This window comes from Nomascus leucogenys, chromosome 24 (genome assembly GCF_006542625.1).
Source record: "Nomascus leucogenys isolate Asia chromosome 24, Asia_NLE_v1, whole genome shotgun sequence".
NCBI lineage: Eukaryota > Metazoa > Chordata > Mammalia > Primates > Hylobatidae > Nomascus > Nomascus leucogenys.
The window spans coordinates 16,704,174-16,728,702 of record NC_044404.1 but is presented as its reverse complement, the minus strand read 5'-3'; the positions used below and the strand labels follow the sequence as shown (position 1 = coordinate 16,728,702).

The window sequence follows — 24,529 nt, the reverse complement described above, 5'->3', positions numbered from 1 at the left end:
GCACACACCTGTAGTCCCAGCTACTTGGGAGGCTGCTGAAGTGGGAGGATTGCTTAAGCCCAAGAGTTTGAGGCAGCAGTGAGCTATGATTGTGCCATTGCACTCCAGGTGCATGACAGAGTGGGGCCCCACCTCGAAAGAAAAGAAAAAAAAAAAAAAGGAAAGAAGCAAGCAAGAAGGAAGGGAGGAGAGAAAGAAAGAAAGAAAAGAAAAAGAAAATATAAAATTATCCATGTGTCTTTGGGAGGCCGAGGTGGGTGGATCACCTGAGGTCAGGAGTTCGAGACCAGCCTGAGCAATATGGTGAAACCCCATCCCTTCTAAAAATACAAAAATTAGCCAGACGTGGTGGCGGGCACCTGTAATTCCAGCTACTCAGGAGGCTGAGGCAGGAGAATCGCTAGAACCCAGGAGGCGGAGGTTGCAGTGGGCTGAGATTGCACCTTTGTACTCTAGCATGGGGGACAGAGTGAGACTCCGTCTCAAAAAAAAAACCATTATCCATGTGGCTCACATTGTACCTTCTGTTGGACAACACTGCTTTAGAGTCTAACCTTAGAAGAAGATGAGTCCCAACTGGGCACAGTGGCTCACGCCTGTAATCCCAGAACTCTGGGAGTGCCGAGGCTGGCGGATCACCTGAGGTCAGAAGTTTAAGACCGGCCTAGCCAACATGGTGAAACCCCGTCTCTACTAAAAGTGCAAAAATTAGCCGGGTGTGGTGGCGCATGCCTGTAATCCCAGCTGCTCAGGAGGCTGAGGCAGGAGAATCGCTTGAACCGGGGAGGGGGAGGGTGCAGAGAGCCCAGATCACACCACTGCACCCCAGCCTGGGCCACAGAGTGAGACGCCACTAAAAAAAAAAAAAAAAAAACACATGTGGCCAGGTGCAGTGGTTCACGCCTGTAATCCCAGCACTTTGGGAGGCTGAGGCGGGCGGATCACGAGGTCAGGAGATCGAGACCATCCTGGCTAACAGGGTGAAATCCCGTCTCTACTAAAAATACAAAAAATTAGCCGGGTGTGGTGGTGGGCGCCTGTAGTCCCAGCTACTTGGGAGGCTGAGGCAGGAGAATGGCATGAACCCAGGACGCGGAGCTTGCAGTGAGCCAAGATCACGCCACTGCACTCCAGCGAGACTCTGGCTCAAAAAATAAAAATTAAAAAAAAAAAAGCCCACGTGTTTCTGCTGTACATCTTTTGTCAATGGAGCACCTTAAGGACTCAAGGGGCATGCTGTTTACTGATGTGCAAAACCTGGTCTGGTAGGCCCTATTTGTCACGCCGGCATAACAGCAACTAGCAGTTACCCAGTGTCCAATGTTCTGCTCAGGCCCTGCTCTGAAAAACATTTACCACTTCACATCAATGCAGCTCTCTAAGCCTCACCATCCCACTTAACCCTGTTGCCAGTGACTTCCTCTGCTGTCAAATTCAATGGTAAATTCCAAATCCTCATTTTCACTCGACCTCTCAGCAGCATCTGACACTGCTCAATCCTCTTTATTAAAGCATTTCCTTTCTCAGCCTCCCAGACACCACTCCCCTGACTTCCTTCTACCTTCCTGGCATCTCTCTCCTTCCCACACTCTGTATGTGATTTCTCCTACAACTGGATAGCTCCCTCACTCTCTCCCAAGCCCTTGAGGCTGGTGGATCCGACCCCTCCTCCTCTGTGTCTATGCTGGCTTAAGTGATCTCATCTAGTTCCTCAGCTTTGTAAACACTGATATGAAACTGTGGACTCAACATTCCCATTTGGATTTCAAAAGATACCCAATTTATCATGTCCAAAACCAAACTCACGATTTCACCCACTCACCTAAGCCTGCTCCTCTCTCATTCCTCCACCCACCCCATCTCAGCAAATCCAGTCTGTTAGGGGCTCAGGGACTTGGGAGTGAGTCATCTCCAATGCCTCTTTCACAAACAAATTCAGCAGATCTTAGTAGTTCTACTTTCAAAATATATCTCGAATCTTCAACACTTCTGTTGCTACCATCCTGGTCCAAAACACCAACAGCCCATGAATGGACAGGTGGAAAAGCATCCCAATCAGTGTCTGTGCTTCCACCCTTGCCCCTAGTTTATTTTCCACCTAGCAGCCAGAGCTAGCCTTTTAAAAACCAAGCTAGGCTAGGCGCAGTGGCTCATGCCTGTAATCCCAGCACTTTTGGAGGCAGAGGTGGGCGGATCACCTGAGGTCAGGAGTTCCAGACCAGCCTGGCCAACATGGTGAAACCCTATCTCTACTAAAAACATAAAAATTAGCTGGGCATAGTGGCGTGCACCTGTAGTCCCAGCTACTCAGGAGGCTGAGGCAGCAGAATCGCTTGAACCCAGGAGGCGGAGGCTGCAGTGAGCTGAGATTGGGCCACTGCACTCCAGCCTGGGTGACAGACGAGACTCCATCTCAGAAAAAAAAAAAAAAAAAAAAACCCACCCATGCTAGCCCCTGCTCAGCACCCTCTCCTGGTGCTATTTCAAGGTGATATCCATCTTGGCCTACTAGTCTCTACTAAATCTGGCTGTCCACTACCTCTGACCTCATCTCCTACCACTCTCCCCTATCAAGCATGGCCACCACAGTGGCCCCATTGTTCCTCAGACAAAACAATCATGCTCCAGCCTCTGGGCCTTAGCATTTGCTGTTCCCTCTGCCTAGAACACACTTCAACCAGCTTCTTTATTTTTGGTTTTGTTTTGAGATGGAGTCTTGCTCTGTCACCCAGGCCGGAGTGTAGTGGCACGATCTCAGCTCACTGCAACCTCCACCTCCTGGGTTCAAGCAATTCTCCTGCCTCAGCCTTCTGAGTAGCTGGGATTACAGGTGCCTGCCACCACATCCAGCTAATTTTTGTATTTTTAGTAGCAACGGAGTTTCACCATGTTGCCCAGGCTGGTCTTGAAACTCCTGACCTCAGGTGATCCGCCTGCCTCAGCCTCCCAAAGTGCTGAGATTACATGGGTGAGCCACTGCACCCGGCCTTCAACCAGCAGCTGGTTGCTGCACTTCTTTCAAGTCTCTCTGCCTATCTTTAAGACACCTTCTCTGATCTCTCTCTTTTTTTTTGAGATGAAGTCTCGCTGTCGCCCAGGCTGGAGTGCAAGGGCACGATCTCAGCTCACTGCAACCTCCACCTCTGGGGTTCAAGCGATTCTCCTGTCTCAGCCTCCCAAGTAGCTGGGATTACAGGCGTGTGCCACCAGGCCTGGCTAATTTTTTTGTATTTTTGCAGAGACAGGGTTTCACCATGTTGGCCAGGCTGTCAAACTCCTGACCTCAAGTGACCCACCCACCTCGGCCTCCCAAAGTGCTGGGATTACAGATGTGAGCCACCACGCCCAACATTATTTTTTATTTTTTTTTTAAGAAACGAGTTCTTGCTCTGTTGCTCAAACTACAGGGCAATGGTGCAATCACAGCTCACTGCAGCCTTACACTCCTGGACTCAAGTGATCCTTCCGCCTCGGCCTCCTGAGCAGCTGGGATTATAGGCATGTGCCACCACATCTGGCTAGTTTTTTTTTTTTTTTTTTTTTTTTTTTTTTTTTTTTTATGAGCCAGGGTCTTGCTCTGTTGCCCAGGCTGGAGTGCAGTGATGCAATCATAGCTCACTATAGCCTTGATTTCCTGGACTCAAGTGATCTGCCTCAGCCTCCTGAGCAGCTGGGATTACAGGCACATGCCACCATGCCCAGCTATTTTTTTCTTTAACAAAAAAAAAAAAAAGATGAGGGGCTGGGTGCAGTGGCTCACATCTGTAATCTCAGCACGTTGGAGGGCAAAGGCAGGTGGATTGCTTGAGCTCAGGAGTTAGAGACCAGCCTGGCCAACATGGTAAAAGCTCGTCTCTACAAATACAAAAATTAGCAGGTGGCCAGGCACGGTGGCTCACGTCTGTAATCCCAGCACTTTGGGAGCCCAAGGCAGGCAGATAACCTGAGGTCGGGAGTTTGAGACCAGCCTGACCAACATGGAGAAACCCCGTCTCTACTGAAAATACAAAATTAGACAGGCGTGGTGGCACGTGCCTGTAATTCCAGCTACTAGGGAGGCTGAGGCAGGAGAATCGCTTGAACCTGGGAGGCGGAGGTTGCGGTGAGCCGCGATCACGCCATCGCACTCCAGCAGCCTGGGCAGCAAGAGCGAAACTTCATCTTAAAAAAAAAAAAAGGCAGGCATGCTGGCAGGTGGCACATGCTTGTAATCCCAGCTGCTTGGGAGGCTGAGGCAGGAGGATCACTTGAACCTGGGAGGATCTCAGCAGTGAGCTGAGATCATGCCACAGCACTCCAGCCTGGGTGACAGAGTGAGACTCCATCTCAAAAATAAACTAACAAAAGAGACAAGCGTCTCTCTATGTTGCTCAGGCTGGTCTCAAACTCCTGCCCTCAAGCGATCCTCCTGCCTCAGCCTACCGAGTAGACAGGAATACAGCCGCACACCACCCTGCCTGCCTCTGACCATTTTTTGTAAGATGGCAATTCCACCAGAGTCACTTTCTAAGACCCTTAATCTATTTTACTTTTCTTTATTGAGTGGTATATAAAACACTTAGTTTATTGTCCATTTTTCCCCAGTAGAAAGTAAGACTTATGAGAGCAGAAACTTCATTCACTGCATTTGTCCAATGTCTAAAATAGTACCCAACACACGAATTAAAGAACAATCACCAGCCTGGCCAACATGTTGAAACCCTGTCTCTACTAAGAATACAAAAAATTAGCAGGGTGTGGTGGCTGGCACCTGTAATCCCACCTACTTGGGAGGCTGGGGCAGAAGAATTGCTTGAACCCGAGAGGCAGAGGTTGCAGTGAGCCAAGACTGCGCCACTGCACTCCAGCCTGGGCAACAGAGCGAGACTTCGTCTCAAAAAAAAAAAAAAAAAAAAAAAAAAAAATCCTGAATCAACAGGATTTTATAGATATATCTTGATTTTACAAATGAAGAGGAATCAATTCAGATAGGTTATGTAATCTGACCATGGTTCCACAGAAGTGAAGCCAGAATTTGAACTGGATCTATCTGGATCCAGTTGACAAATGACACTATCCATATTCAAAGTAAGAGCTAAGGCTGCCTTAGGTATTTCTTGGCAAAAAAACAGGTATTATGTCCTCCCTTTACCACCTCTAATCTTTGCTACCACCTGTGGAGCGTCCAGCAGCCTTGCTGCATACCCAGAAGTTAAGTGATTTGCCTATGACTGCACAACTATGCACAACTAGTAAGTAATAGAACTGAACCCTAAGACAGGGCGTGGTGGCTCACACCTGTAATCCCAGCACTTTGAGAGGTTGAGGCAGGCAGATCACGAGGTCAGGAGATTGAGACCATCCTGGCTAACATGGTGAAACCCCGTCTCTACTAAAAACAAAAAATTAGCCAGGCATGGTGGCGGGCACATGTAGTCCCAGCTACTCGGGAGGCTGAGGCAGGAGAATGGTGTGAACCCCAGAGGCGGAGCTTGCAGTGAGCTGAGATCTGCCACTGCACTCCAGCCTGGGCGACAGAGCAAGACTCCGTCTTAAAAACAAAACAAAACAGAACTGAACCCTAACTCTCAAGAAGGGGAAGCAAAAATGTTCAGAAGAGTGGCAGGCAGGTGGCATCAGGAACTAATAAAGTAGGATATAAGGAGGTCGGGCACAGTGGCTCATGCCTGTAACCCCAGCACTTTGGGAGGCTGAGGCAGGTGGATCCCCTGAGGTCAGGAGTTCGAGACCAGCCTGGTCAAAATGGAAAACCTCTTCTCTACCAAAAATACAAAAATTAGCCGGGCGTGGTGGCACGTGCCTGTAATCCCAGCTACTTGGGAGGCTCAGGCAGGAGAATCCTTGAACCCGGGGGGTGGAGGTTGTAATGAGCCGAGATTGCACCACTGCACTCCAGCCTGCAAGACTCTGTCTCAAAATAAATAAATAAATAAATAAATAAATAAAGTAGGATAAGAGCTGACAGATAACACCATCCTGTCTGCTGCTACACCTCAGGCCAGGTCAGCGCAAGCCCAGGTTTCCTAAGGCCTATAGCAGTAACAGACAAAACAGCTGACTCCCAAGGCCCTGATCTTAAAGCTATAAAGAAGTTGCCAAAAGCATGGTGGCTCAAACCTGTAATCCCAACACTTTGAGAGGCGGATGTGGGTGGATCACCTGAGGTCAAGAGTTCAAGACCAGACTGGCCAACATGGTGAAACCCCATCTCTAATAAAAATACAGGTATCATGGTGGCGGGTGCCTATAATTCCAGCTACTCGGGAGGCTGAGGCAGGAGAATTTGCTCAAACCTGGGAGGCGGAGGTTGCAGTGAGCTGATTACACCACTGCACTCCAGCCTGGGCAACAGAGCAAGACTCCATCTCAAAAAAAAAAAAAAAAAAAAAAAAAAGTTGCCAAACAGAAATAATTCTTCAGCAGCAACCAGGCCTAGTAGTTTAGATGTATCCCAGGCTAGAAAGCCTCAAAAACTTTGTAGATGCCATCTTGAGACAATGTATTGTTTTGAGTGCCTCTTCAAAGGGTCTCCATGCTGGAGGGATACACCCAGCCCTATACCTGAAAGTAATGGGATAGACAGATGTAATGGTGAAGAGTCTTGCCCTGGAAATAAAATGGGGTCGAATCTAATGGGGCTCCTGCTTTCTCTGTGTTTCTGTAAATGCTTCTCCCTGTTGGTTTCTGTACAACACTAAGCAATACAACTCTCAGAAGAGAGTATATTAGTCCTTAGGGGCAGCAAGAAAGTGACCCTTCAGCCAGTCTTAGGAATCCTGAACCCAAACTGGATAGAGGCTACACTGTGAGTGGCTGGAGAGCCGGGAAACAATGCCTTCACACTCAGAGCAATGGCACTCTCGGCTCCAACATCCACCTGTGAATGACGCTTTACTAAGTGTTTTAACTCTCACTACCAGGCAAGGCAAATTCTATTAATTCGGTTTTACAAATTAGGAGAATGATGAGGACAGAAGGGTAGGTAGTGATTTGCCCAAAAATCAGACCAGACATTTAAATCCCCGTCTTCTGACTTATTGCCATTGATGGAGAAAAGTAGGCCGTTAACTGGCAGAGGGAACCTATTCTTTCTTGCTACCTTTTTTTTTTTTTGAGACACAGTCTCGCTCTGTCGTGATCTTGGCTAACTGCAACCTCCGCCTCCCTAGTTCAAGCAATTCCCCTGCCTCAGCCTCCTGAGTAGCTGGGATTACAGGCGCACACCACCACGTCCAGCTAATTTTTTTGTATTTTTAGTAGTGATGGGGTTTCACCGTGTTGGCCAGACTGGTCTCAAACTCCTGACCTCAGGCAATCCACCTGCCTTGGCTTCCCAAAGTGCTGGGATTACAGGTGTGAGCCACTCTTGCTACCTTTTATAATGACTGCAAGGCTCCTCTCCCAAAGGAAATATCAGGCATTGATGACTTGGAGGATGAAACAAAGACACTGTTACCCTCATCCACCAGATTTCACTTTTAACACCCAAGGGTGCCCTCATCAAATCCCAGTTAGAATCGCCAGCACTCAGCAGGGGTGGCAAACACAATGCCTCCAAGCCCAAATGGCTAAAGCAGGCAGAATGGAACACAAGAGGTAACAACAGGTAAAGGAGGATTGCAAGGGAGAGCAGAGGAGAGGACAGCAGAGAGCAGCCAAAACCCGGTAAAAGCATTCAAGTTCAATATTTAAAAATCCTGCTGGCTGGGTGCAGTGGCTCACGTACCTGTACTCCCAGCTACTCAGGAGGAGACTGAGGTGGGAGGATCGCTTGAAGCAATCTGAGTTCAGATCAGTCTGGTAACAAGGCAAGACCACCACTCCCTCCATCTAAAAATCCTGAGCAACATTTTTTTTTTTTTTTTTTTTTTTTTTTTTTGAGACAGAGTCTCGCTCTGTCGCCCAGGCTGGAGTGCAGTGGCACAATCGCGGCTCATTGCAACCTCCGCCTCCCAGGTTCAAGCAATTCTCCTGCCTCAGCCTCCCAGATAGCTGGGGTTACAGGCACCTGCCACCACACCTGGCTAATTTTTGTATTTTCAGTAGAGACAGGGTTTCAACATGTTGGCCAGGCTGGTCTGGAACTCCTGACCTCAAGTGATCCGCCTGCCTTGGCCTCCCAAAGTGCTGGGATTACAGGCGTGAGCCAACGCGCCCAGCCCAATAATTATTTATATTATCTTTTTCCACTTGGCCAAATATTAAAAAGTTATTTCTCATTTATGATCAAGATTTCGACCAGCATCTCACTTGTTGTCACTGTTCTTAGTATTATAACTGACAGCAGGATTATCGCTTGGCTCTTGAGCACTGAGTTCAAACTTCTCAGATGCAGTTTATGAGCTCATGCAGGCTACAGAGGCAGGAGGTCAATCCCAGGTGAAAACAAATGAAATGCTTCAAAGGAACTAGTAACTAAGCATCCTAAAGCACTTAACTAGTTAATTATCTGGTGAGAAGCAGAGGCAGGAGGTCAATCCCAGGTGAAAACAAATGAAATGCTTCAAAGGAACTAGTAACTAAGCATCCTAAAGCACTTAACTAGTTAATTATCTAGTGAGAAGCAAATGTAAACAAACTGCTCCGAAAACGGTCCCTAAGAGTGTGAGCTCAGGCCAGGGAAGCCTAACAGCCAGGGCTGGACCGACCACATGATTTCCTCCCCGGGACCAGGAATAATAGCACCTACACCTCACAAGGTCACTGATAATGATTGTAAAAATGCACTTCCCCTGGGCTGTAGGCAGCCGTACAACATGTATCTCAGAAGCTCTTCCAAAAAGGGCCCGAGGGACTTGGAAGCTTCCCACAGGCTCAGCGCTTGTTCGCCAGTGAGATGAACAACTAGATAGCAGAAACACTACTGACAAATGAAAGGTCACAAATGTTTTTATAAGCTAGGAAGGGCTGGGCTGGGAATTGTTCTCAAGGTCAATAAAGAGTGGTGACAGTCCTGACCTTTCCAGACTCAAGTCATACTTTCTTTCTATACAATCTCATCTAATAACCATGGCCCCTGAAGAATGCAATTTTAGCTGTACATATTTATTATTCCTTTTAGAAAGGAATGACTGTTATTTCCTGTGTTCCTTTTATAAGGGAACGAGTATGTTGGGGGGAGGGGCTGGCTTACTGTGAGGGGCATTTTGAAGTGTCTCACTGTCAGGGACAAGATTCTCTGTCTTGGACCAGGCACGGTGGCTCATGCCTGTAATCCTAACACTTTGGGAGGCCGATGTGGGCAGACTGCTTGAGCTCAGGAGTTCCGGACCAGCTTGGGCAACATGGTGAACCCGTCTCTACTAAAATACAAAACATTAGTCGGGCATGGTGACATGTGCCTGTAGTCCCAGCTACTTGGGAGGGTGAGGCATGAGAATTGCTTGAACCCTGAAGGCAGAGGTTCAGTGAGCAGAAATTGCGCCACTGCACTCTAGCCGGGGTGACAGAGAGAAACTCCTTCTCGAAAAAAAGAAAAAAAAATTATCTGTCTCCACATAGACTATTGGGGTTTGTTGCTAATTTCTGTGGGGCATGGTTTTACCTTAATATCCTGCACAGAGCTAGATGTTAAAGAGAAGAATGCTTGGTAGGAGCAAACAGTTTTAAGAAAAACACTTAAAGGCCCGGCGCGGTGGCTCACACTTGTAATCCCAGCATTTTGGGAGGCCGAGGCGGGCAGATCACGAGGTCACGAGTTCGAGACCAGCCTGGCCAACACAGTGAAACCCCATATCTACTAAAAATACAAAAATTGGCTGGGTGTGGTGGCGGGCACCTATAATCCCAGCTACTTGGGAGGCTGAGGCAGGAGAATTGCTCAAACCTGGAAGGCAGAGGTTGCAGTGAGCTGAGATCGCGCCATTGCACTCCAGCCTCAGCGACAGAGCTAGACTCCGTCTCAAAACAAACAAACAAAAAAATAGGCCGGGCGCGGTGGCTCACGCTTGTAATCCCAGCACTTTGGGAGGCCGAGGCAGGTGGATCACGAGGTCAAGAGATCGAGACCACGGTGAAACCCCGTCTCTACTAAAAAAAATACAAAAAATTAGCCGGGCGTGGTGGCGGGCGCCTGTAGTCCCAGTTACTCGGAGAGGCTGAGGCAGGAGAATGGCGTGAACCCGGGAGGCGGAGTGTGCAGTGAGCCGAGATCGCGCCACTGCACTCCAGCCTGGGCGACAGAGCGAGACTCCGTCTCCAAAAAAAAAACAAAAACAAAAACAAAAAAAAAAAAAACAGAACAAAAACACTCAAGAAGAGAAATCTCTATGGTTACATTAAATTTTTTTTTAAATTTTATACTTTGGCCACAGATTTAAGTAGCTCAACCTTCTCCTAGGAAACCAACAGGTCAGTAGTTTTCCTGACAGAACACACCTTGTAGAGGCTAGCTACCTGATACCGCCAGAAACTGACGCTAGCTGTCGGGGGCCAACAGCAGTGGAGAGGTGGAAACTGGAAAGGGCTGGCCCCTGGAATGTTTTGAGTCATCAGACCTAAACAACCGTGACTTTTCTCTGCAGGACTGTACCAACAGTTTTAGAAAGATGCGCTAAATCCTCTCCTGTCATAGAAGTAAAAAGAAGGCCTGTGATTGCTGGAATTTCTAGCCCACAGCAACCATGGCAGCTCTCTTGATACTCAGAGCACGCTGGGAACAGGCCCTCCCATGCAGCCAATGAAAAAAGGGGTGAGAAGTTACTAGTGAAAAGCTCATTATCCTCCTTTCTTTGAAGCCACAGTGAAACCAATCTTTTTCCAGAGTCCCAGGGACAGACCGCTCAGCAGAATCATGCCTAAACTGCCCAACTGCTTCACAGAAAGCCCCTTCTGAGGACATCACAGTCTGTAAGGCTCAACCTTTCCAAAAAGACTAGCACCAGCTGAGAGGTGGCCCCTTTAGGCATGGTATATCTGGAACTGTGCTTTCTGTGATACCACAAATCTTAAATGCCTTCTTTTTACTGAAGGGACAGACATAAAGAAATCAGCACCAGATAGCCCCAAACTAATTGATCTCTTTTTTCCCACTACCCATAGCCTTTTTTTGTTGTTTTGTTGTACATGTTCCAAAATGACAGCAGCTACAGGAAGCACTGGGGACCCCAGAGTGAAGTGGCAGTCACACTTTGGGGAGAATGGCCTCTTCTCCAAAGAAAGAGAAGAAAATCAAAGTTCTGATCTCCTGAATTTAATCTAACTATGGGTCGGGTGTGGTGGCTCACACCTGCAATCCCAGTACTCTGGGAGGCTGAAACAGGAGGATCGCTTATGTCCAGGCATTCGAGACCAACACAGGCAACACGGTGAAACTCTGTCTCTATAAAAAATAAAAAATTGTCAGGTGTGGTGGCGCATGCCTGTAGTCCCAGCTACTCGGGAGGTCGAGACTGCAGTGAGCCATCACTGCACCACTGCACTCAGCCTGGGTGACAGAGTGAGACCCTGTCTCAAAAAAAAAAATTTTTTTTTTTTTTTTTGAGATAGAGTTTCGCTCTTGTTGCCCAGGCTGGAGTGCAATGGTGCGATCTTGGCTCACCGCAACCTCCACCTCCCAGGTTTGAGCAATTCTCCTGCCTTGGCCTCCTGAGTAGCTGGGATTACAGGCATGCGCCACTACACCTAGCTAATTTTGTATTTTTAGTAGAGATGGGGTTTCTCCATGTTGGTCAAGCTGGTCTCAAACTCCCGACCTCAGGTGATCCACCCACCTCAGCCTCCCAAAGTGCTGGGATTACAGGCTTGAGCCACGGTGCCCGGCAAAAAATTTTAAAAATACATAAATAAATCTATCTATATCACTCTTCTGCTTAAAAAAAAAAAAAAGTTCAAAGCTCCTTGCACTTTCAGGACAAAGTTCAAGCTTCCAGATCCAAGTACAAGGAAGCCTTTCTCAATCTGGCCCCTACATACCTCTGTGGTCTCATCTCTTTCCACTCAACCCTGCCAACCTTCTCCCCTTCAGCCAGAAGGAAATACTTGTAGCCCTCCCAATGCTGCGTATTTGTCTCTCGGCCTCCTCATCCATGCCTGCTTTGGCCCTACACTCTACCTGCCACTCCCAGACTTACCACTGCTTAATTCAACTGATCTTTCTAATCTTAACTTAGGCATCGTCTTCTCTACAAGACCTTCTCTGATCCAGCCATGGTACCCCACTTTTGCCTCTTCCTGAAGGTGCTGCTGGACCTGACTCCCCCACTAAACCGGGCCTTCACGCCTGGTATGCAATAGTTATTTAATGTTTAATGACACCTTCCTATGGACTCATACACCATCCAGCATTACTGATGGGGCAATGTTTGGATGACTGGTTCATGGGGGTAGAAAGCAAACATAAATTTCAATTCTTAATCCAGAAGACCAGTCATCCTTTAACTTAAGATGTATTTTCATCCCACTAGCCGCATGCCTTGACCTTGAGAAAAAGAATAAAAGGAAACTTGCAAGATACAGGGAAATCAGAGAGGTTGTCAATGCTTTATAATAACCACTGGTCCAATTACATTTATGTATCATCTGCTTCATCTGCTGCCTTCCCCTAGCTGGGTTAGCTCATTGTCAACACTATGAACTAGGCCTCTTTTTCTGTTTTTTTTTTCTTTTTTTGAGACAGAGTCTCACTCTGTCGCCCAAGCAGGCTGGAATGCAGTGGTGCGATCTTTGCTCACTATAACCTCCGCCTCCCAGGTTCAAGAAATTCTCCTACCTCAGCCTCTGGAGTAGCTGGGATTACAGGCACCCGCCATCATGCCCAGCTAATTTTTGTATTTTTAGTAGAGACAGGGTTTCACCATGTTGGCCAGGCTGGTCTTGAACTCCTGACCTCGGGTGATCTGCCCACCTCAGCCTCCCAAAGTGCTGGGATTACAGGTGTAAGCCACTGAGCCTGGCATATTTTATTGATTGTCTTAAACAATTGGGGATATAGGACGAAACCCTGTCTCAAAAAAAAAAAAAAAAAGAAAAAAGTGTTTGCCATACTGACTAAAAGCAAAAAGCCTATTTATAGAATATGTGAGGGACTTCTCAAAGTCAGTCTTTCTCTAAATGATACAATAGGACTTGATACTAAGAATTCGGAAGCTATACAGGAAACAATGACCTCAGATGACTCACACACAAAAAAATTCTTCCAGTCTGGGCAACATGGCAAGATCCTGTCTCTACAAAAAAAATTTTTTTTAATGAGCCAGGCACATAGTGGTACACGCCTGTGGTCCCAGCTACTCAGGAGGCTGAGGCTGCAGTGAGCTGTATTCCCACCACTGCACTCCAACCTTGGCAACAGAGCAAGACCCTCCTGTCTTAAGAAAAGAAAGGGGCCAGGCGTGGTGGCTCACACCTGTAATCCCAGCACTTTGGGAGGCCCAGGCGGGCAGATCACAAGTTCAGGAGATGAGACCATCCTGGCTAACACGGTGAAACTCCATCTCTACTAAGACTACAAAAAATTAGCCGGGTGTGGTGGCGGGCGCCTGTAGTCCCAGCTACTCGAGAGGCTGAGGCAGGAGAATGGTGTGAACCTGGGAGGCGGAGCTTGCAGTGGGTTGAGATCGTGCCACTGCACTCCAGCCTGAGCGACAGAGTGAGACTCCATCTCAAAAAAAAAAGAAAAGAAAAGAAAGGGAGAGGGGGAGCAGAGGGAGGGGAGGGGAGGGGAAGGGAAGGAAAGGTGGGGAGGGGAGGGGAGAAATTCTACATGATGTCAAAAAATTTTTGGCTGGGCATGGTGGCTCATGCCTGTAATCCCAGCACCTTGGGAGGCTGAGGCAGGTGGAGATTGCTTGAGGCGGAAAGTGCCTGAGACTGCAGTGAGTGTTCTCCACTGCACCCCAGCCTGGGCAACAGAGCAAGACCCTGTCTCAAAAAAAAAAAAAAAAAAAGAAAAGAAAAAAATGTTATTGTGGTGTTGGAGGGCAGGGATCTCCAAAATCCTTTACTTTCAAGGATTAGAACTGCCTCTGGATTTTTGTGGAGTTTCGATATTCACATTTAGGTTACTAGTCTTCACCCAGTTTTTGTTGTTTTGGAGTAGGGTATTCAAAGCTCATTACCAGTAGGAAGAGGGGATAACCTGAAGCCAAGACTTTACATATACAATTGCCTATATATGAAAGACATGTATAGCCTGCAGTCCGTTGGTTTCCCAGTGATGTGGACATATCTCCCTATCTCCCCTTTTTCAAAAGTGCATATTTACAAGAACCTTTGTGAAATTTGAAAAGGGAATCAAATTCAAGAAAGCGTTCAAATATAAGCCCAGACAAACTATTAAAAATGAAAGCTGGCTGAGGGCAGTGGCTCATGCCTGTAATCCCAGAACTCTGGGAGGCTGAGGCAGGAGGACTGCTAGAGCCCAAGAATTCAAGGTTTCGGTAAGCTATGATTATGCCACTGCACTTCAGCCTGGGAAACCAAATGAGACCCTGTATCTAAAATAAATAAATAAATAAATATATATATATATTTTTAATGAAAGCTGCCAGGCACAGTGGCACATGCCTATAATCTACTGGAAGGCCCAGCCTGGGCAACCCCATCTCAAAAAAAAAAAAAAAAAAAAAAAGGCCAGGTGCAGTGGCTCATGCCTGTAAGCCCAGCACTTTGGGAGCCCAAGGCAGGAGGATCACTTGAGGCCAGGAGTCCCAGAACAGCGTGGCCAGTATAGTGAAACGCCGTCTCTACTAAAAATACAAAATTAGCTGGGCGTGGTAGCATGTGCCTTGTAATTCCAGCCACTCAGGAGGCTGAGGCACAAGAATCGCTTGAACCTGGGAGGTGGAGGTTGCAGTGAGATGAGATTGAGCCACTGCACTCCAGGCTGGGCAATAGAGTAAGACCTTCTCTCTTAAAAAAAAGAAAACAACACCCAATTCCCAAATTTTCCACATGTCCCCAGGTAGAGAGGTAGCAGCAAAATGCTAGAGAAAAAAAGCCCAGCCTTGAAGTCAGACAGGCTTGGGATCAAATCCCAGCTTCCCCCACTTACTATCTGTGTGATCTTGCGCGACACAGGTTACTCTCAAAACCTCCGTTTCCTTGTCTATAAAAGGAGGACAATGCCTCAACAGGTTGTTTCAAGGATTCAATTAAATAAGATATATTAGAGAACCTGCATTTTGGCAGAGGTGTTCATGATGCCAATAATGCAAGGTTTGTGTTCCACCTCTGTAGTTTTTGTTTTTTTTTTTTTTTTTTTTTTTTTTTTTTGAGACAGAGTTTCACTCTTGTTGCCCAGGCTGGAGTGCAATGGCATGATCTCAGCTCACTGTAACCTCTGCCTCCCAGGTTCAAGCAATTCTCCTGCCTGAGCCTCCCAAGTAGCTGGGATTACAGGTATATGCCATCACGTCCGGCTAATTTTTGTATTTTTAGTAGAGATAGGGTTTCACCATGTTGGCCAGGCTGGTCTCGAACTCCTGACCTCAGGTGATCCGCCCACCTCGGCCTCCCACAGTGCTGGGATTACAGGTGTGAGCCACAGCACCTGGCCGCGGTACATTTTTAAGGATATTACTTAAGTAAGGGATAGCAGAAAGAACACTGGCTTTCTGCCTCCGCTACTGCCAAGGCTCCTGTGAAAAAGCCTGTGGTGAAGCGGGGCAAAAAAAAGAAGCAGGTTCTGAAGTTCACTCTTGAATGCACTCACCCCGTAGAAGATGGAATCATGGATGCTGCCAATTTTGAGCAGTTTTTGCAAGAAAGGATCAAAGTGAACGGAAAAGCTGAGAACCTTGGTGGAGGGGTGGCGACCATTGAAAGGAGTAAGAGCAAGATCAACGTGACATCCGAGGTGCCTTTCTCCAACAGGTATTTCAAATATCTCACCAAAAAATATTTGAAGAAGAATAATTTACGTGATTGGTTGCTCCTAGTTGCTAACAGCAAAGATAGTTACAAATTACTTTACTTCCAGATTAACCAGGACAAAGAAGAGGAGGAAGACGAGGATTAAACTTCATTTATCTGGAATATTTTGTATAAGTTCTTGAATAAAACTTGGGAACCAAAAGAAAAAAGAAAGAACATGGGACAAACATCAGAAAGACCTAAGTCTCTAAATCTCACATCTCTAGGCTTATTCAGCTGTTAAATGGGGGACTGTACTAGCTAATTTCTAATTGACTTACCCATTCTGAAAAACTAAAGTAAGCCCCAATTTCTGCTGAATCCTATTCATTTTTGTTCATTTGCCTCCAACTTCTCTAACATGGGAACTTATGACCCTTTGAAACAGGTGAGGAAAACTAAAGAAAGGCCAAGATGCCCAAGAAATGTATCATTTGCATGACACTAAAATTGTAAGCCAAGCTTTTTTATAGGGGATGACACGAGGGATGTCTGGATGATTCACTCAGATTAGTGGTAGGCAATAAACGCCTGTACCGAAAATGTTGCATTTTCTGGCACAAAGTCACTGGTAAGCACACTGCCTAGCATATAGCAGACACTCAAAAATGCTGGTTGAATGAACAAAGAGCCAACTGACACCTGTTACTCCCTATAAAATCTTTAACTTTCTTTACTTAAGCCAAAACTCAAGAAAGATGTTTGTCACATTAAGAACTCTACTAAATATCCTCTGAACGAACTAATCCTTCAAATTCTCAATTATCTTAAATGGAAAAACATAAACAACCGTTCAGAGAAATGCTGAACCAGCGGAAAAAATTTCAAAGCCAAGTTTCAACATTCCCGTAGAGCTAGATACACCCACTGACTGCTGCCAGGGTCAATTTCCCGGCCTCTTCCAGGGCTCAAAAGCACTCTCAAAAAGCGCTTAGGAAAAAAAACCCAGCGCCTACTCTACCCTGGTACATCGACTCCTCGCACACGTAAACCTTTGAGGTGGATGTCAGTGGAGCCAGCATTGAACAGACACGAACACGGGGAGACGAAAAAAGCATCTCTCCCCATCTTCACAAGGGTCACCACAAACTCTGAAAAGACCAAATTATTCACAAATCTAAGAGAACTGACAGATCCTCTTTGAGATAAACTATTTTCCTACAGTATCTGGATGCAAACAAAAACTCCAAAAACAAGTCGAACGGTCCATCTCCCTACTCCTCTACCAGGAATATGGCTGTTTTACATATCACACCCCTACCCCTGGACTCCGACAAGCGCACTCCTAGACCTTCCCCGGGCCTCGGATCGCTGAGTGGCAGAGGGGCTGCCCGCAGAGCTTTTGGCTGCTTTGGCAGAGTCCCCGTGAGACCTGCCTGCCTGCCCACAAACTCTTCCTGGAGTAAAAGTGAAAGAGAAAAAAACCCAGACTCGCCCACCGTGACGGATGGTGGGGGATTTTAGCAGAGTTGAGTAGCCCAAAGAGGACTCAATTTCTCCCCTGCCCTCGGCTGCCTCCTCCCGCTTTCCTGCGAAGCCGGACATGCCTCCCCAGTCCGCGCAAGCTCCCCCACCACCCACATGGTGTGTCCCTCCCCGTCAGAGCACATGAACTTTAAAATGGTGCCTCGGGCCACAAAGCTCGTCGGAAAGAGTCACAGAGGCCCAAGGCCAGCGAGCGTGCGCGGGGGGTCAGGAAAGGAGGCCCCGCGTGGCGGGTGGGGCGCCCCGGGTGACGCGCGCGTTAGTGGGCGGAGGGAGGCGCACCAGGCAAAGGAAAGGAGAGAAATGGATCGCGGCCCCTTTAAGAGGCCTTCACGGCGCTCAGGAACTGGGGGCCTCTCCTCCACCCCCCAGCCCGGCGTGTGGGGCCCTTCCTTGGGGAGAACTATCTCCAGACCCGCTCCCCGGAGGCTCCCCTCACGCCAGGTCTCGCCCGGCCCTGCCCTGGGGTGGCGGCTCCTCCTTACCCCGCTGTCTGCCGCCTCTTCCCAGCTCTCAGCGACCTCCTCATCTTCCATCTTACTCGCCGCTTTCCCTCCTCCCCCACCCGCTCCCCGCGCCTGCGCTTTGAAGCGCGCCTCCGTCGCGGGCGCAGGCACGCAAGGCTTTACTCAATGGACCCCGCCCGCTGCCAAGCCCGGAAGAGGCTCCAGGCAAGGTCCCAAGAGTACGTTGGGGCAGCCATCTTGGAAGGGGATAGAGAAGGCGGAAAGATGCCATCTTTCTTAAGGGGCAACGCGTTATCTGTCTTACAGAATGGGAGTTCAAGGGAAGTCATCATCTCGACTACTGTAAGTGTGTTCTTTGGAACCATCTTTTCTAAGGGCAGGCAATTAAAGAAAACTTTTTTTCTTTTAAAGTGAGTCGTAGTTTTCCTAAACTACAGATAATGGCATCTTCAGAATTCTGAAAACATTTTTAAACACCAACAAATGATGAAAAATATCTGCTGATGCAGAAAACATTTTATTATTTCTGATAGGATGAATATGATTACAGTATTTCCTGCTCATAAAGCAGTATTGTAATCATTTATTAACACTATATTTGCTACCGTAAGGTAAAGACGGTAAAGATAGTATTGCACCTCAGCTGGGACAACCAGTGGGATTCCCAGCTACTAAAGTTCTCCTGGGTCTTTAATGGTAGATAAATACGTTAGTATTACCTCTAAAAATTCTTGGCCAGGCGCGGTGGCTCACGCCTGTAATACCAGCACTTTGGGAGGCTGAGACAGGCGGATTACCTGATGTCAGGAGTTCAAGACCAGCCTGTTCAACATGGTGAAACCCCGTCTCTACTACAAATAGAAAAAATTAGCTAGGCATGGTGGCACACGCCTGTAATCCCAGCTACTCTGGAGGCTGAGGCAGGAGAACTGCTTGAGCCAGGGAGGTGGAGGTTGCAGTGAGCCAAGATCATGCCACTGCACTCCAGCCTGGCCGATAGAGTGAGGCTCTGTCTCAAAAAAAAAAAAAAAAAAAAAAACAAAAAAATTATTTATGTGAGGCCAGGCGTAGTGGCTCACGCCTGTAATCCCACTTTGGGAGGCTGAGGTGGGCAGATCACCTGAGGTCAGGAGTTCGAGACCAGCCTGACCAACATGGAGAAACCCCGTCTCTACTTAAAATGCAAAATTAGCCAGGCGTGGTGGCACATGCCTGTAATCTCAGCTACTCGGGAGGCTGAGGTGGGAAGATCGCTTGAGCCTGGGAGGCGGAGGTTGCAGTGAGCCGAGATTGCGCCATTGCACTGCAGCCTGGACAACAAGAGTGAAACTCCATCTCAAAAAAAAGTTATTTATGTTGCTGGGCGCGGTGGCTAACACCTATAATCCCAGCACTTTGGAAGGGTGAGGCAGGTGGATCGCTTGAGCCCTGCAGTTTGAGACCAGCCTGGGCAACAAGGCAAAAGCCCATCTCTACTTAAAAAAAAAAAAAAAAAAAAAACCTGTGTGATCTTATGCAAGTTACATAAGGATTCTATGTCTCAGTTCCCCAAGTGTATACATTAGAGATAGCTACTTCAAAAGCAGATTGTAAGAATTTAACCAGTTACTATGCTGAGATGCCTAGAACAGTGCCTGACCCATAGTAAGAGTCCTAAGTGTTGGCTATTATCATTATGGGAGTGTCTTGTCGGCGCGAGGAAGATTTATAATTGTCACTTCTGTAATCATCCTTTCTTTCTTAAAATATAAGGACAGGGAGAGGCCAGGCGCGGTGGCTCATGCCTATAATCCCAACGCTTTGGGAGGCTGAGGCAGGTGGATCCCTTGAGGTCAGGAGTTCAAGACTAGCCTGGTCAACATGGTGAAAACCCATCTCTACTAAAGATACAAAAATTAGCCGGATGTGGTGGCAGGCACCTGTAATCCCAGCTACTTGGGAAGCTGAAGCAGAAGAGTTGCTTGAACCTAGGAGGCGGAGGTTGCAGTGAGCCAAGATTGCGCCATTGCACTCCAGCCTGGGCAACAGAGTGAGACTCCATCTCAAAAAAAAAAAAAAAAAAGGCAGGGAGATAAGCAAACACCATGTGTTTATATTCTTACGGACATGTTCCTGTTTTTCTCTCAGTTTTAAATACATGTCATTCAGTAGTGTTGCATTTGGCTACTATAACCAAGTTATCTGACTTGGAATGTGTTTTTTCTTGTATTTTTAGTATGCCATTAATCTTTTTGAAGTAAAACCTTCCTGTTGTGAAATTTCGTAATTTGTATTTTTTTTTTTTTTTTTTTAGACAGTCTCACTGTCGCCCAGGCTGGAGTGCAGTGGCGCAATCTTGGCTCACTGCAGCCTCTGCCTTCTGGGTTCATGTGATTCTCCTGCCTCAGCCTCCTGAGTAGCTGAGACTATAGGTGCTTGCCACTATGCCCAGCTAATTTTTGTATTTTTAGTAGAGGCCAGGTTTCACCATGTTGGTCAGGCTGGTCTGGAACCCATAACCTCAGATGATCTGCCCGCCTCAATCTCCCAAAGTGTTGGGATTACAGACGTGAACCACCCTGCCCGTCCTGTTATTTGTATTCTTAATGATTATTATCATAAACTGCAACCATGTGTTAAATGTTACTCGTCTTTATTTAGAAGCTTAAGTGACATGCTTACTAATTCTCTGGTTTCACAACTTCCTGTCTCTGAAATATTGTTCATTTCCAGGGTCTGTCCTCAGTCCACTATTCTCACCTAGATGCTCATGGTATAAGCCACCCACTGTATGCTGAAGACTGCCAAAGTTGACTTCTAGCTGTGAACTGACCTGGTGTTTCTGATTCCCATTTTTATAGCTAGGCTTCTTATTGCCATCTCCACATGGATATTCCACTAGCAGCTTTAAGTCTCTAAGTCTAAAACTCAAGTAATTCTCGGTTGGGCGCGGTGGCTCACGCCTGTAATCCCAGCACTTTGGGAGGCCGAGGCAGGCGGATCACGAGGTCCGGAGTTTGAGACCAGCCTGACCAACATGGTGAAACCCCATCTCTATTAAAAATACAAAAATTAGCCAGGCGTGGGGGCGCATGCCTGTAATTCCAGCTACTCAGGAGGCAGAGGCAGGAGAATCACTTGAACCTGGGAGGTGGGGGTTCCAGTGAGCCAAGATCACACCACTGCACTCCAGCCTGGGTGACAGGGAGGTTCCATCTCAAAAAACAAAAAAACACACAAAAACTCAGTAATTCTGGGCCGGGCGCGGTGGCTCAAGCCTGTAATCCCAGCACTTTGGGAGGCCGAGGCGGGCGGATCACGAGGTCAGGAGATCGAGACCATCCTGGCTAACACGGTGAAACCCCGTCTCTACTAAAAATACAAAAAATTAGCCGGGCGTGTTGGCGGGCGCCTGTAGTCCCAGCTACTCGGGAGGCTGAGGCAGGAGAATGGCATGAACCCGGGAGGCGGAGCTTGCAGTGAGCTGAGATTGCGCCATTGCACTCCAGCCTGGGGGACAGAGCAAGACTCCGTCTCAAAAAAAAAAAAAAAAAAAAAAAAAACAAAAAAAAAACTCAGTAATTCTGTTGAGTTCACCAATTTCATGGATTTTTGTCTTGTTCACTCTCTGAGATTATATTTACTTGGAATACATTCTCCTGTGAACCCATTCGTTGAAGTAAATTATCCTGACTGAGTCTTGGCAACAGCAAAGTGGTTGAAACTGTCAGACAGGGCCGGGCGCGGTGGCTCACGCCTGTAATCCCAGCACCTTGGGAGGCCGAGGCGGGTGGATCACGAGGTCAGGAGATCGAGACCATCCTGGCTAACACAGTGAAACCCCGTCTCTACTAAAAATACAAAAAAAAAAAAAAAAAAATTAGCTGGGTGTGGTGGTGGGCACCTGTAGTCCCAGCTACTCGGGATGCTGAGGCAGGAGAATGTGTGAACCCAGGAGGCGGAGCTTGCAGTGAGCCGAGATCGCACCACTGCACTCCAGCCTGGGCGACAGAGCAAGAGTCTGTCTCAAAAAAAAAAAAAGTATACAGAAACTGTCAGACATGACCTCGTTCTGGAGCAATAGTTTTTCCTAAATGCAAGTGACTCCTATATGTAAGCTTTGTCATTATGCCATATTACCAGCAGAGGGAGATGGTTTCTTACGGTTTGGCATATTGGGCAACGACCCTTAACAAAGGTATTGGGCATTTCTGGGACTGAATTTTCAAGGAGACAAGAAAGATAGAGACCTTGGAAATCACCTGAGAATGCTACAAATGAAATAGTTTTTGTTCCACAAAACGGGTAACCAGGAGGTCAGTCTTAGTTAATCACATAGACCCCTTGTGACCTTGGGCCAGTATCTTCTCTCTCAGTCTGATTCCTCATCTGTAAAATCAGGGATGGAACCAAATTAGCTCTAAAATTGAAAAAGTAGTGGCAGTTTCTTCCTCCAGGGATAAGCCCAAAAAGTTAAGGCAGTGGCGGCCCGGCACGGTGACTCACGCCTGTAATTCCAGCACTTTGTGAGGCCGAGGCAGGCAGAAGACGAGGTCAAAAGATCAAGACCATCCTGAACATGGCGAAACCCCTTCTCTACTAAAAATTCAAAAATAAGCTGGGCGTGGTAGCACGTGCCTGTAGTCCCAGCTACTCAGGAGGCTGAGGCAGGAGAATCGCTTGAACCCAGGAGTTGGAGGTTGCAGTGAGCCGAGATCATGCCATTGCACTCCAGCCTGGCCAATAGGGTGAGACTTTGTCTCAAAAAAAAAAAAAAGTTGAGGCACACAATACACAGGTATTGTCAGAGGCCCTAAAGCATGAGTCTTTCTCTCTCTCTCTCACTCTTTCTGCTCTCACTCGGTCACCAGGCTAGAGTACAGTGGCACAATCATGGCTCACTGCAACCTCTACCTTCCAAGCACAAGCGATCCTCCTGCTTTAGCCTCCTGAGTACTGAGTAGCTGGGACTATAGGTGTGTGCCACCACCCCCAGCTAAGTTTTCGCTTTTTTTTTTTTTTTTTGGAGATGGAGTTTCTCTCTTGCCACCCAGGTTGGAGTGCAATGGCGTGATCTCGGCTCACTGTATCCTCTGCCTCCCAGATTCAAACGATTCTCCTGCCTCAGCCTTCTGAGTAGCTGAGATTAGAGGCCTGGGCCACAACACCCGGCTAATTTTTTTTTTTTTTTTTGACAGAATCTTGCTCTGTTGCCCAGGCTGGAGTGCAATGGTGTGATCTTGGCTCACCGCAACCTCTGCCTCCTGGGTTCAAGCGATTCTCGTGCCTCAGCTTCCCAAGTAGCTGGGATTACAGGCACCTGCCACCAAGCCTGGCTAATTTTTGTATTTTTAGTAGAGACGGGGTAGCACCATGCTGGCCAGGATAGTCTCAAATTCCCAACCTCAGGCGATCCACCCGTCTCGGCCTCCCAAAGTGCTGGGATTACAGGTATGAGCCACCATGCCCAGCCTGGTGTATTGTATTATTAGTGGAGACGGTTTCTCCATGTTGGCCAGGCTGGTCTCGAACTCTTGACCTCAGGTGACTTTTTTTTTTTTTCCTGAGACAGAGTCCACTTTTTTTTTTTTTTTTTTTTTGAGACGGCGTCTTGTCTTGCTCTGTCACCCAGGCTGGAGTGCAATGGCGCGATCTCAGCTCACTGCAACCTCTGCCTCCCAGGTTCAAGCAATTCTTCTGCCTCAGCCTCCTGAGTAGCTGGGACTACAGGCACGTGCCACTACGCCTGGCTAATTTTTGTATTTTTAGTAGAGACAGGATTTCACCATATTGGCCAGGCTGGTCTCAAAGTCCTGACCTTGTGATCTGCCCACCTCGGCCTCCCAAAGTGCTAGGATTACAGCCTTGAGCCACTGCGCCCAGCCTTTTTTTTTTTTTTTGACAAATTTTCGCTTTTGTTGCCCAGGCTACAATGCAATGGCATGATCTCGGCTCACTGCAACCTCCACCTCGGGGGTCCAAGCGATTCTCCTGCCTCAGCCTCCCGAGTAGCTGGGATTACAGGCATGCGCCACCACACCTGGCTAATTTTGTATTTTTAGTAGAAATGGAGTTTCTCCATGTTGGTCAGGCTGGTCTCGAACTCCAGACCTCAGGTGATCCGCCTGCCTCGGCCTTCCAAGGTGCTGGGATTACTAGATTACCAGGTGCTGGTAAACCACCGCGCCTGGCTGAATTTTTTTTAAGAGGTGGGGTCTCCCTATGTTGCCCAGGCCGGTCTAGAACTCCTGGGCTCAAGCAATCTGCCCACCTTGGCCTCCCAGTGTTGAGATTGCAGGCATGAGCCACTGTGTCCGACTTCTGGGGCTTGTATGTTAAACCTGCACTCAAAACTTCAGGTACTTTTGGTACACCAGGTAAAACACTTTGATACTCATCAGAATACAAAATCAAAGCCCATCATGAGATAACTTTGTATCTGATGCACAAGCTGAAGCTATGTAGATAGTTGTGATAAGTAAACGGCAACTTACCAATATTGGAAATGTGCAAGCTGGGCGTGGTGGCTCACACCTGTAATTCCGGCACTTTGGGAGGCCAAGGCAGGTGGATCACCTGAGGTCAAGAGTTCGAGACCAGCCTGGCCAACATGGCGAAATCCCTCCCCTACTAAAAATACAAAAGTTAGGTCTGGTGCAGTGGCTCAAGCCTGTAATCCCAGCACTTTGGGAGGCTGAGGCAGGTGGATCATGAGGTCAGGAGTTCAAGATCAGCCTGGCCAGCAT

General features: G+C 47.6%; 1 protein-coding gene and 1 pseudogene across 5 annotated transcripts in view; one reads left to right on the top strand and one right to left on the bottom strand.

Moving 5' to 3' along the window:
- Positions 1-17,995, bottom strand: part of SZRD1 (SUZ RNA binding domain containing 1) — a 33,231-nt gene extending 15,236 nt beyond the window's left edge. Inside the window, exon 1 of one of the 4 annotated variants that reach the window (XM_004092199.3) lies at positions 17,823-17,995. In XM_004092199.3, coding sequence (XP_004092247.1) covers positions 17,823-17,866 — 44 coding nt within the window. In that variant the 5' untranslated portion in view covers positions 17,867-17,995. The remainder of the gene's footprint in view (positions 1-17,822) is intronic. The other 3 variants (XM_012498456.2, XM_012498455.2, XM_003279534.4) reach the window with 3 other exon arrangements.
- Positions 15,511-16,758, top strand: LOC115833051 (annotated as a pseudogene). Its single transcript, XR_004028493.1, has one exon. The product of XR_004028493.1 is annotated as a 60S ribosomal protein L22 pseudogene (transcript).
- Positions 17,996-24,529: the final 6,534 nt, after the last annotated feature.